General features: G+C 39.2%; 1 protein-coding gene across 4 annotated transcripts in view; it reads right to left on the bottom strand.

Moving 5' to 3' along the window:
* LOC106873855 (uncharacterized) overlaps nt 1–12,019 on the bottom strand; it is a 78,719-nt gene that overhangs the window by 55,724 nt on the left and 10,976 nt on the right. The window contains exons 2-12 of one of the 4 annotated variants that reach the window (XM_089340009.1): nt 11,441–11,517; nt 10,824–10,890; nt 9,700–10,182; nt 7,611–7,664; nt 6,120–6,404; nt 5,303–5,404; nt 4,338–4,439; nt 3,440–3,628; nt 2,314–2,439; nt 1,709–1,965; nt 49–173 (exon numbers count right to left, since the gene is read on the bottom strand). In XM_089340009.1, coding sequence (XP_089196135.1) covers nt 49–173; nt 1,709–1,965; nt 2,314–2,439; nt 3,440–3,628; nt 4,338–4,439; nt 5,303–5,404; nt 6,120–6,404; nt 7,611–7,664; nt 9,700–10,182; nt 10,824–10,890; nt 11,441–11,517 — 1,867 coding nt within the window. The remainder of the gene's footprint in view (nt 1–48; nt 174–1,708; nt 1,966–2,313; nt 2,440–3,439; nt 3,629–4,337; nt 4,440–5,302; nt 5,405–6,119; nt 6,405–7,610; nt 7,665–9,699; nt 10,183–10,823; nt 10,891–11,440; nt 11,518–12,019) is intronic. The other 3 variants (XM_089340011.1, XM_089340010.1, XM_089340012.1) reach the window with 3 other exon arrangements.

Raw genomic sequence — 12,019 nt, 5'->3', positions numbered from 1 at the left:
GGGACCAACAAAAACAGCTGAAACAGTAAAAATAAGAATAAATGTTACCTTTCATGCGGAGAAGTTTTTGAAGTTGTAGAACCCTCTTCCGTCTCTTCAGTTGAATCCTCGCTGTTTTCGCTAACTTTAGCTTTAGCACTGACAGCTGTGGAGTCCTCTGAATCAAACATCGACTAAAAGGGAAGAAATCAAGAATTCAACAAAAATAATCCATCGAGTGGCTGTGTGGTAAGTAGCTTGTTTACGAACCACATGGTTCAGAGTTCAGTCCCACTGCATGGCACCTTGGGCAAGTGTCTTCTACTATAGCCTGGGGTCGACCAAAGCCTTGTGAGTGGATTTGGTAGACGAAAACTGAAAGAAGCCCGTCGTATATATGTGTGTGTGTGTGTGTGTGTTTGTCTCCCTAGCATTGCTTGACAACCGATGCTGGTGTGTTTATGTCACTGTAACTTAGCAGTTCTGCAAAAGAGACCGATAGAAAAAGTACCAGGCTTACAAAGAATAAGTCCTGCGGTCGATTTGCTCGACTAAAGGCGCTGCTCCAGCATGGCCGCAGTCAAATGACTGAAACAAGTAAAAGAGTACTAAGGAATGCAATATGCTGCTATGGAGATGAGGTAGCAGTTCAAGTAATACTTCATATTTAAGTAATCTATAACAATCCTTTCTACCATAGGCACAAGACCTGGATTTTGAGGGGAGGCGGACAGTCGATCACATTGACCCCAGTACTAATACTTGATTTATCAACCCCAAAAGGATGCGAGGCAAAGTTGACCTTGGCGGAATTTGAACACAGAACGTAGCAGATGAAATACAGCTACGCATCTACCTAAGGATAATCTATCACTAGATTTGTTAATCACTGGGGAAAAAAAAAATCTATGCTTCACTGATAAGGTTAAATAAGGCAGAAACATTCCTGCACTTTCCACCACTGTCAAACTGATTAAAATATTATCACCCTACGCATGAATGTCTCATCTCATTCACAGAATGCTAATGTCGATTTTAGAGTCGTCTCCCTTTCGTCACGACTACAGTTAACCAACGATCTCATTACCACTATACAGGAAATTTTAATTATCGTGTTTGATGGCATATAAGATGCACTTTTCTTCCAAAAACAAAAAATGTCTCAAAAAAGAAAATTAAAATAAAAAAAAACACTCACTTTGGGTCGTATGTGTGAAGTTAAGCCTCCCATAAGTTTCAATGCATCAAAAACATTCATTTTTTCCACGAAAACACATTGCTGAAATTGGGGTGCAACTAATACACCCGTGTGTGTTTTTATGGTTATTTATTGACCTATTTTGGCTCACTACATTGACGAGGTTAACCACTTGCACATAACTGTAATGACCAGTTCAGTATATTAACACCATCAACCACCACCACCACCACCTCCTCCTCCGCCGCCATCAAAAGTAACTCCAGTTACAATCTCTAAACAACATAGCCATCCCAACAGCTTAAAGCCCACACCATCAAATAAATGAAATAAGTCCAGATCCATCCTCTTACACCTTCCCTACAATGTTATTCTAAAAATAAACAATCGTATATTATCAAAACCTCAAAGCCATAAGACAATGCATGCTTAATTTAAAACAATCCAAATAATTAATTCATCACACCTGACAGCACCATCTGAATGCTAAAGAGTTAAAAACAAAAAAACAACAAAAGGCACCACCCTTACCATATCAAAACACATTGACTCTTTGAGAGGCTTTTTACTTGGGTAGATATTTTCTTTTCTCATAATTAATGCAGTTGACTCTTTCTGTTTGCGGTAGACCTCTTGGAGCCTTTCTTGTCGTTTTATAAATTCGTTGTGCAAAGCTTCTTGGTTCTCTCTTGCCTTTTGAACTCTCTCAGTTTTCTTCTTTGCAATAAATTTACGAACTTCTTCCGGGTCATAATGGCGAACCTTTGGTTGTTTTTCAGAGTCTAGGACTACTCGAAAGAGACAGAAAAATGTGTTTTTTAGACTTAAAACTGATTGAATTTATTTTTTATCAAACCTTGACAGAAATTGTAATTTTTCAAAACTGATGCAAGAAATAACTTTATGGGTCGTTAAGCTTCATTATCACTACATTATAAGAAAATGGTTTTTGTCCTCACAAAGACACACACGTACATACAGGAAAGAAATCTCAACCATGTTTCGTGGTCTGCTACCACAACAGCTCCTTTATAGGATCCAGTTAGCTCAAGACATCATCAGGATGTTTTGAAATCTAAGCAAAAACTTTTACAATTTGCATGAGGAAAGAAAGAAGACAAGGTAAATGTTCTTACCTGTAAATTTGGGTTTCCTTTTTAAGATAGATAAAATCGGAGGAGGTTTATCAAACTCCTTTTCTTTGGTTTTGGGTCTCTCAAAAGTTTTCGACTCGTACTCATGGTTACCGTTGATACAGGTGTCTGGCATACGTGAAGAAACAAACAGAGATGCATCATTGAAAAATTAAAACAAACAAACAAAAAAGAAAAAAAAAACAAATCAGCAGCAGAAAATATCTTTTATCTTTTACTTGTTTCACTTAATCAAGATGCATGATAGCCAGAAAGCCATTTGTTGCTAGAACTTTTATCTTGTCTGCATTGATCTTGAGACCGTAAGGCCGAGTGAAGCAGGGAATGTTGTATATCCATAGCTTGGCAGTGAAGCGAAGATGGCACTGTCATTGGCAAAGATGAGGTAGATTACAGATCTGTTGGTGCCAAACTGTCCACCCCTTTGTCTTTCAAAAGCCTGCCATGGGCAAAAAAAAGTCAAGGAGGACCCAAAGTTGCAGCACCTCGACCTTGAGCATGCTAAGGCTAGCACCATGGGTCAGCAAGTGTAGAATGACATCATCACCAGAGCAGTCATCCAGTGGCACCTATAGCAGAATATTGGTTGAGAGGACACCAGTAAGGGATCTTACTTACTTTACTTGTTTTGCTCATTGGACTGCAACCATGCAGTGGTTGGCACCATGTTTTTTGCTCTTTATTCAAAGTGCACTGAGTTCAAATCTCAATGTGGTCAACTCTGCCTTTCCTCTTTTGGGGATCGATATAATTAAGTACCAGTCAACTATTGGGGTTGATTTCATCAACTGACCCTAACCTGCCCCCAAACTTAAGACTTTGTGCCCCTGTTAGCAGCAATTATTATTCATATCCAATGAAAAGTATCAGAAGAGGAGGAAGAAAAGAAAGCAGACTAGGAGAAGGCAGAGGAGGAGGAGAATAAAGAGGAAGAAGAAAAGAAAAATAAGAATTAAAAGGAGTAAGAGAGGAAAATGAAGAAAACAACAAACAAAAGAAAGGAGGAGAAAAACAAAAGAAAAGTGTAAAGAAATAATCACAAAACACAGTGGGGACACACAGACAGACACATAGAGGGGGGGGCGGATAGTAGAATGAAAGGAGGTACCAGTTTGCCTTCCAAGCTGTAAATCTTCTATCATTTCACGAGCAGTCTGTGGAAGTTTGGCTGGAATGGTCTGAAGATCAACTATTTGAAGACCTGGCTTCGTTTTGGCAGGCTGAACTTTTGGTTTGGAACCCAGAATTCGTAGCACCACTTCATGACCTTTCTTCCAAGAAGAAGGAGTTATAATGTCTGCAGAAAGTGACCAAAAAAAAAAAACAGATTATACAATAATGAATGGTGAGGAACTCCTTGAAGAATGCTCAAGGTTTGATATGTCACAGTTATAATCACAATAATCCCCATTACTGTTGTCATTGTCATGGTAACCATCATTGTTACCATCATCATCACTCTCACCACCACTTTCTCTGTAACTATCAATATTGCCAGGGCCGGACTAAGACCCATCAAGGCCCTAGGCACTTAAAAGATGTTGGTGTCCCCATAAAAGATTATGTAATTCAAAACAAACAAAAACAAACCATAAAATAAATTTTTATTTTTCAAAACGAAACAAAACACTAAGAGGGAAAAATGAGTCTTTGCTGCATTTTGGTATTAGGAGAGGTATTCAGATGCAGAAACCATGCCCCAAAATAGATATTAACCCTGGTGCAGCTGTTCAGTTCACCAGCTCCTGTCAAACCATCCAATCCATCCATACCAGCATGGAAAACAGACATTAAATGATGATGATGAGGATATTTGACAGAGTAATCAGAATGATAAAAGAGTTAAGAACTGAACAATTCTGAGTTGTGGCTAGATAGTCACGAACTCGCAATGTTTAGCATTTTGGTCTCCTACTAAGAGCTTTATTCAGCTCATTTAGGTGGAATGTCATTGATAAATGCCTTCAGACATTCGTATAATGTTGAGGGCCAGGGATATTTCTTACCTATCTCATTGGTCCGACAGACTGCTCTGGCAGCCTTTGGTTTGGAATTTTCTCGTATTTCCTGAGTTTTGGCTGCCTTCTTCATTTTAGTCCTTGTAACAGCTGTACAGAATAAATAAATTAAAAGTTTCATCATTAACCCTTTAATATTTAAATGAGCGACATCCAGCCAAAATATTCTGTTTTATTTTGGTCTAAACTGGCTAGATCTGGCCTCTCACACCAACACTACAACATCATTCTAAAGATTAACAGTTACGTCATTAAAATCTCAAAGCTACGAAATATTGTATGATTAATTCATAGCAATATGAATGAATAAGCATTACTTTTAACAGAATATTCTTTTCTACTCTAAGCACAAGGCCTGAAATTTTGGGGGAGGGAGCCAGTCGATTAGGTTGATCCAGTACGCAACTGGTACTTAATTTATTCACCCCAGAAAAGATGAAAGGCAAAGTCGACCGCGGCGGAATTTGAACTCAAAACATAACGTTGTTTATGGAAAACCAGCAGTTGCCAATGTATACCAACTGCCCCTCTCCATGCCACCGATGTTATCCAAGGGAAAGACAAAGGGGCCAATACAGCTCGGTACCAGTGACATCACAACTCATTTCTACAGCTGAGTGAACCGGAGCAATGTGAAATAAAGTGTCTTGCTCAAGAACACAACACACAACCTGGTCCAGGAATTGAACTCACAACCTCACAATCATAAGCTCAATGCTCTAACCTTTTTTTTTATAAGCTTATACAATCACAGTATATATATCACCACCATCGTTAAATGATGGTGATCATGAAATATATATATATATATATGGAAAGCGGACGTTAAACGATGATGATGATGATGATGATATATATATATATATACTATGATTGAATAAAAGACTGGATTGTCAATCCTGGATCAGGACTGACCCAGGGCTAAATAGATATTGTATTAACAATAAACTTACCTCTTCCAGTAGTAGTAGTCGCAGACTTTGCATCAGTTCGTTTCACTTTTCCCCTGGCCCCACTAACATTTTCTGTGTTCTTTTCTTTAAGTCTTGAAAACCCTGAAGAAGGAGGAGGAAGAGGAGAAAAATATAACGATGAATAAATTATGATGATGAGGTTAAAGTGAAAGGAGACAAGTGGACATGGTTGTTTGGCTTCTGATGATTTTGTATGGTTGACTGGAGACTCAGCCTGTTTTAGTGGTAGTACTTTTTGGTAATGGAGGCATACGCACAATCGCACATGTATAATTATACACAAACAGACAGAGAGAAAGACATTACAATATACTAATTATCATCAACATAATATACAAGACTATGTAATGTAGTATAAGGATTTATACATGATGAAGTCCCTCTAAACCTTTAATCTTCCAACTGGAACAAAGCCACACACCCTCGATACTATTCCTCCCTCCTAGCTGAGGAGGTTTTTGTCTTGTAAGGTACTTGGTGGCCCTGTCGGTGCTGGTGCCACATAAAAAGCACTGCTGATGGTGCCGTTTAAAATGCACTGGTGATGGTGCCACGTAAAAAGCACCCAGTACCTCTGTAAAGTGGTTAATGTTCAGAAGGCCATTCAGTGGACTTGAGCAACATGAAATAAATTGCCTTGCTTAAGAACACAATGTGCCACTGGGATTCAGACTCAAGACCTTATGATCGCAAACGAAATACCTTAACCATTAACCCGTGTACCTTCACATGACAACGCAAAAGCAACAAGAAGAAGAACGACAACAACAGCAACAATTTATCGTGAGATAAAAACCTTTGTATGATGGTGTAGAAACACTGGCAGCTATCTTGCGTGTCTTCACAGCATGGTTATTCTTATTATTCTGGATGGTCTTCTTGGAAGTATAGGTCGAGACGAGTCCATTGTTGTTATAATCACAAGACTGAGAAGCTCTGCACACTGAATCAGAAGAATCAACGGCGGATGATGGACAGTCTGTTTCAGGCACCATGTCCACATCGCCTTCGTTTGTAGTACTTGCCAAAGAAGTCTTCTCAACATGGGCTGATGATTCAGTTATTTTTGAGGAGCTGTGTTCTACAATAGAAGGTAAAATGTCATCATCATCGTCATCATTTAACATTTGTTTTTCTACGCTTGCGTTGGTTAAACATGGAATTTATTGAGGCAAGTTTTTCAACAACTGGATGCCCTTCCGGTCACTAACTCTCTCACCTGTTTCTAAGCAATGGTAATATTTTCCCCATGGCCAAACATGCTTCGCGTGGAAGACTGGAAACAAACAACACCGCTTGTATGACGGTGATGCTCGTTTACAACCACCACATGATATCAAGACGAGCGTATACACACACACACACACATATTCACACACACACACACACACATATATATATACATATATACCGTATTTTAACAGGTATAAGGAACCCTTTTTTGTTAAAAATTAGGTTAAAAAATATGGACGTTTCTTATGCATGGATAGTATTATAATCCCTTACAAAACAATTTTTCCAAATTTTAAGCCCCAAAAATTAAGGTGCTGATCTCTAATTGTGGAAGGAACAGACCCAGGAAGATGTGGGACGTAGTGGCAAGAAAGGATCTTCAGATGTTGAGTCTCAGAGAGGGGAATGACAGACTCCTGGGAGTTTGCTGTGCTTAAGAAGACATGTCAAGCTAAGCAAAATCAGGGTTGTCCTTGCATACAGGCATGTCCCCTGCATCCCTCTCCAGCTGAACGTTCTTAATCTTGTGGGCTCGTGGGTGCTGCTGCTACGTAAAAGCACTCAGTACACTCTGTAAAGGGGTTGGTGTTAGGAAGGGCAGCCAGCCATAGAAACCATGCCAAAACAGACATGGAGCCCTAGCAGCTCTTCGGCTGGCCTGGCCCTGTCAAACCGTCCAACCCATGCCAGCATGGAAAACGGATGTTAAGTGATGATGGAGAGAGAAAGCAGTCTGCTCTGTAAAGCAGTTGGCATTAGGAAGGGCACCCATCCATAAAATCCATATTAAATCAGATCTTGCCATTGCTGGTGCCACATAAAAACACCCATTTCACTTTTATAAAGTGGTTGATATTAGGAAGAGCAGCCAACCATAGAAACCACATCAAAACAGACAGTGGAACTTGGTGCAGTCAAGCATTAAGAATACAATTTTTTTTTTTTTTACTACGTTATAGGTGTTTGGTTGCCATTAAAACATACCTGACATTCGAGGTATAAAATTTTGTAGAATTTTTTAAGAACCATAGACAACAGTATCCGGTGAACATACCTTTACATACCAACTGTTGCTGTTTTATCTTCTCTCTAAGTTTATCCAAACCACCTGCAAAAAAAAAAAAAATCTTATTTGTTAGTAAAGAATAAAAAGTTTTGAATGGTACAACAATGCACTATAAAACAAAAAATGGACTATATACCTGTTGTAATTTAGTTATCTATAGTCCTATGATATTTCGGAATACAATTCCTTCTTCAGATATTCTTAGATGGAGTCGCTGCTATAATCTGATTATAGAACTATGGATAACTAAATTACAACAGGTATACAGTCCATTTTTTGTTTTATAGTGCATTGTTGTATCATTCAAAACTTTTCATTCTTTACAAACAATACACAATGCTTCAAGCGAACTACAATACTCTCCTATCTTATTTGTTAAATACAGAACAGATTGTGAATAGATTCAGTGGAAGGAAACTGAAAGAAGCTTGTTGTATTATATATATATATATATATATATATATATATATATATATATATTTCAAATTTAGAGAAAACAAAAGGCAAAGACAGGTGTAGGAACAACAAGCATGTGTGTTAGTTTAACACTCGAGGAGAATGGAAAAGTCTTTTACATTTCAAGCCTACACTCTTTGACAGAAAGGATTAAGAGGAAAATATTGTTGTGTCTAGGGAGAGTCACTACACCGATATAATTAACACACATACACTGGTTCAATTCCACTCAGTTATTCAACATCCGATTGTTTTGTTTTTGTTTGTCAAAGCTCTTTCATTGCTTCTTGCAACCTTCTCAATAAAGTAGTAGTAGTAGTAGTAGTAGTAGTAGTAGTAGTAGAGGCAATAGTGGTGGTAGTGGTGATGGTGGTGATGGTGGTAGTGGTGGTAGTAGTGATGGTGGTAGCAGTGACAGTGGTGGTGGTGGTGGTGGTGGTAGTGGTAGTGGTGATGGTTTTGATGGTAGTAGACATGAAGCCAGTGTAACTTCCCAACCGGTTACATGCCACAACCAAGAATATATCAATCAACCCAAAAAAATACAACCAATCAAAAATGTAGCAGTAGCAGCAGTAAATGCAAAAGACAGGCACCGGGGTAGAAAGAAAGAGGTCAGAGGGTGAGAATGTTCTATGGGGAAAGGGAGTGGTTGCTGCCTGATGATAAGAGAAAGGGACAAGACAGGACTTGCCTCTCCTATTAATACAAAATAAAACTGGTCAGCTCAACATGTAGAAACATGGCTGGGTTTCCTAAATATCTCTCATGACACTTTTGAGCAATGACCATAGTTTAGTTATCAATACCTATTGTGATACACAATAGGTGCAGGCGTGGCTGTGTGGCAAGAAGTTAGCTTCATAGCCACATGGTTCCGGGTTCAGTCCCCACTGCGCGGCACCTTGGGCAAGTGGCTTCTACTAAGCCCTTCGGTCGACCAAAACCTTGTGAGTGGATTTGGTAGACGGAAACTGAAAGAAGCCCGTCGTATATACGTATATATATATGTGTGTTTGTGTGTCTGTGTTTGTCCCCTCAACATCGTTTCACAGCCGATGCTGGTGTGTTTACGTCCCCGTAACTTAGCGGTTCGGCAAAAGAGACTTATAGAATAAGTACTAGGCTTACAAAGAATAAGTCCTGGGGTCGATTTGCTCGACTAAAGGCAGTGCTCCAGCATGGCCGCAGTCAAATGACTGAAACAAGTAAAAGAGTATTTCTCCTCTTGTATAAAAAGAAATGCTAGAAATAGCAGTCAAGTCTCCCTCAAATCAAACTAATGTTTTGAGCATGGCTCTTCGTTGGAAAGTGGAAAAAGTCCAGAGAGGATGGAGCAGATAGTCTGGATAAAAGCATGTGTCCCTACATAACCAAATGTGTGTGTATGTGTGCATGTGTTTATGTATGTGTTTGTGTGTACCTTTGTCTAGCCATTATGTAATGGTTGTAAATGAAAAGCATCATCGTAAAAGCTAGTTTGTTCCCAAGTTTCTGTGAAAATTATAAACTGTTGGACAACATTCTGACACTTCATCCCATTGCCATTCAGACAAATAAAACAACAGATGACAACAAAAAACAAAAAAAAAACACAAAAAAAAGTGGGGGTTTGACTTACTGGATCTTGTTAAAGCTTTGTTTAACCTGATCTTGGTCTCCTGTGTCTCACTCCCTTTGTCAAGGTCACCGTTAGTAATAAGAGAGTGACAATCGAAATTCTCAGATTCCCGTTCGAGATTGTGGCTAAATGCGTTTCCCTGATGAAAATTTTTCCACGAGGTAGCAACTGTTGAATTACCAGCAAGTGGCAAGGCAGCTTTTACGTGTGAAGTGCGGCTAGCTGGAATGGCAGAGTCCAACATATCGGGCCTTGGCGTAGCGATGGCTGTAGTGACATAGCTCTCGTTCAAAACACGCACATCAGTGGGGACAAACATTCTTCGGCCTGCTTCGGACATGCCCACCACTTTGGAATTAGCCCTCCATTGATCTTCGAATGTGTCTTCATTTGAATGGCAAACTTTTTTAGGATTCACATCTAAAGTTCTTTTGGGAAGATTCACAGCATAAGCATGGTTAGTACCGTAATTTTTACCATTTGCTGAGATAGAAGAGAAGGAGAAAAAAAAAAGAGAGAAATACATAGAAAAAAAATCAAAATTAAGTGAGGAGGGGGAAATGAAATGTAAATAATTCAGGTCGGGTATAGAGCCATGTGCTGGTACCTCCACTATGGAGGCATGTGCTATTGCCTCCAAGAAGTCTCCCAGTCAATCTCCATCTCAGCAAGATACTTTCTTATCTGCTGTGACAAAGAGGCATGTAACCGACCAGCATGAGCCAACACCCTAGCCAGATCCTCAGAGAAGAGCATACAATAAGCAGGATCCAACTAGGAAGATCAAACGACATGACCAAACAGTCTAAGTTAACACTGCTGAATCATTCAAGTAACAGGGTGAATCCCAGTTTCCGAGTTTAGTCGTTGGTCGAATATGGAATCCAACTCATCTTTCTTGGGCACAGTTCTTCCCCAACCTAATTACATTATCCCGTGTGTTCTCTATTTTTCAAGAGAGTAGGATGTGATCTGAGGGGAGATTTGGTTGCTATTTCTAGCAGATCAAGCAACGATGTAGAAGCTCCCTTGATGGCTTGTCTGCACATTATGTCTCATGTGAAGCTGACTGAGGGTCCTCACAGTAACAAGAACAACAACAACAATTATGAATTGCTACTTACCACAAGGAACAACTTTCCGCTTAATTTTCCTGGATTCTTTGGGAGCTGCATTGGGAACTCTTAATACCTATCAGGCAGAAAGAAAAACAACATTAGAAAAAAGAAATATATAAAAATCATAATATTATTTCAAAACAAAGTACAACAGGTGCAGACATGGTTGTATGGTTAAGACACTTACTTTCCAACGATGTGGTCTTTGGTTCAGTCCCACTGCATGGCACTATGGGCAAGTGCCTTCTACTATAGCTCCGGCCAACCAAAGACATCTGAGTGAATTTCAAAGACAGAATTTGATAAGAAGCTTGTCATGTGTGTGTAATCATCATCATCATCATCATCATCATTCAATGTCTGTTGTCCATGTTGGCATGGGCTGGATAGTTTGACCAGAGCTGGTAAGCTGGGGTGGGGGCTGCACCAGACTCCAGTCTGGTTTGGCATAATTTTGGATAATTAAGTATGTACATTATATATATTGTATGCGTGTGTATGTGTACATACATACATACATACACACACACAAATTCATATACAATACACATACATGTGGTTGTGTGTAGCTTCAATACTACCCACTGTTACACAATCTAATTAAATATAAGCCGAATACTTACATGTGTGCGCACATCATCATCATCACCACCATCATCATCATGCTCACAACCAGAATTTTTATTACTATTAATCCAACCTAGAAAAATGTTATCGAAAAATGAAAAAAAAAACAAAAAAACACAGACTTTAGAATCAAATGAATGAATGAATGCTTGGAGTTGGAGGTAAGTAACAGGTGCCAGGGAGACGAAGAACAGAGACCAAACATGTCAGTGCTTGCAAGGGACAATACCAAACGAGACAAACAGACAAACGTAACACAGGAGAAAAGAGATGTTTTCTCAACTCTCATAGATTTAAAGACAAGTGTTTTTCTTTTTTTATTATTATTTAATACTGATGTTTTTCTTTCTATCAGCATTCAAGAAAAGCAAAAATGGACCCCTGCATATCAAACTTGGACCTCTACATTTGGTATTGTTCTAATCCCTTCCTCAAATATATATATGGTTCCGGGTTCAGTTCCACTGCATGGCACCTTGGGCAGGTGTCTTCTACTACTATACCCTTGGGCCGACCAAAGCCTTGTGAGTGGATTTGGTAGACGGAAACTGAAAGAAGCCCGTTGTATATGTATA

This window comes from Octopus bimaculoides, chromosome 23 (genome assembly GCF_046866305.1).
Source record: "Octopus bimaculoides isolate indiv1 chromosome 23, ASM4686630v1, whole genome shotgun sequence".
Classification (NCBI taxonomy): domain Eukaryota; kingdom Metazoa; phylum Mollusca; class Cephalopoda; order Octopoda; family Octopodidae; genus Octopus; species Octopus bimaculoides.
The sequence above is the reverse complement of the archived record's forward strand: the minus strand, read 5'-3'. Positions and strand labels throughout refer to the sequence as shown.